Raw genomic sequence first — 1000 nt, forward strand, 5'->3', positions numbered from 1 at the left:
CATAGAGCCTGCATAAGATAAATCGCATATGCATTTGAATTAGAACATCTTTCAGCGGTCAAGTAAACTACTAGCTAGTGAAAAAAATTGATATCAAAGGTATTTCGCTTCAATCATATATAACTTATATGAGGAAGTAGGACGAAAACACAATAAATCTAAATATTTGTTAATAGTTCACATAGCCTTCAAATTTTGCCACTAAATAAGTATTTGGGCGAAATATCCCACCTGTGTGAATAGATACAATTTGAGCACTGAACTGTCTATCTCTAAGCAACTCCCATTCCCCTGGTAGGCAATGCTCCTTCCTGGGCATGAGTAACCTCTTTCTGTGGACTATACTGTCCTGCAATCCCAAATACAAGGTTAAGTCTCGCATCACATCATGCTGCGAAAAGAACAGCTCAGAGGCACATCCGTACGAGATTGTTGATTGGATTCTGATAATTGCAAAAATCAAGTCAGCCCAATGTTTTAAAAAAATGAAAACAGGAAATTTATATGCAAGGAAAGACATTTACCCTTGATTGCTTATTAGACTGAGGAGATTTCTTCTTGCAAGTTCCTGTAACATAACATAGGCATCCTGCCACTCCATCTTCCGAACATAAACCCAAATGTTGAGCAGTGCATCAGCACAAATTTTCTTGTCCTCTGGAAATGAGGCTGTGTCTAAGAAACATTCCCTCCAAGCATCATCCAAGCAATCAATACTGGTCTTCAGGCATCTGAAAAGCCCTTCTTCGTGATAAATGGATATGGACTGCCCTTGGGAAAGTTTTTTCTTTGCATTCTCCCAGGCCACATGAGGTTCCCCGTACAAAGAACTTCCAACCACTTTAAGAGCAAGAGGCAAACCCTTGCATTCGGCTTGCACCTGTCATTCACAATAGCGATATTTTTATTAATGTCTAAGGAAGCCCTCTATGATCTAAAAGCAACGAGATTGTATTATACAATTTGAGCTATAACTTTTGTGGATTACAAAGTACTTAAA

At 38.6% G+C, this 1000-nt stretch overlaps 1 protein-coding gene across 1 annotated transcript; it reads right to left on the reverse strand.

Annotated features, from left to right (window-relative positions):
• Positions 1-231: 231 nt before the first annotated feature.
• Positions 232-880, reverse strand: LOC131873588 (probable disease resistance protein At4g33300; the record flags this gene model as incomplete). The annotated part of the gene is made up of 2 exons (XM_059216423.1): positions 232-443; positions 525-880. Coding segments are annotated over 2 exons (568 nt in total), but the record flags the coding sequence as incomplete, so codon positions are not given.
• Positions 881-1000: the final 120 nt, after the last annotated feature.

The sequence above is a fragment of the Cryptomeria japonica genome, unplaced genomic scaffold, assembly GCF_030272615.1.
Source record: "Cryptomeria japonica unplaced genomic scaffold, Sugi_1.0 HiC_scaffold_3219, whole genome shotgun sequence".
Classification (NCBI taxonomy): domain Eukaryota; kingdom Viridiplantae; phylum Streptophyta; class Pinopsida; order Cupressales; family Cupressaceae; genus Cryptomeria; species Cryptomeria japonica.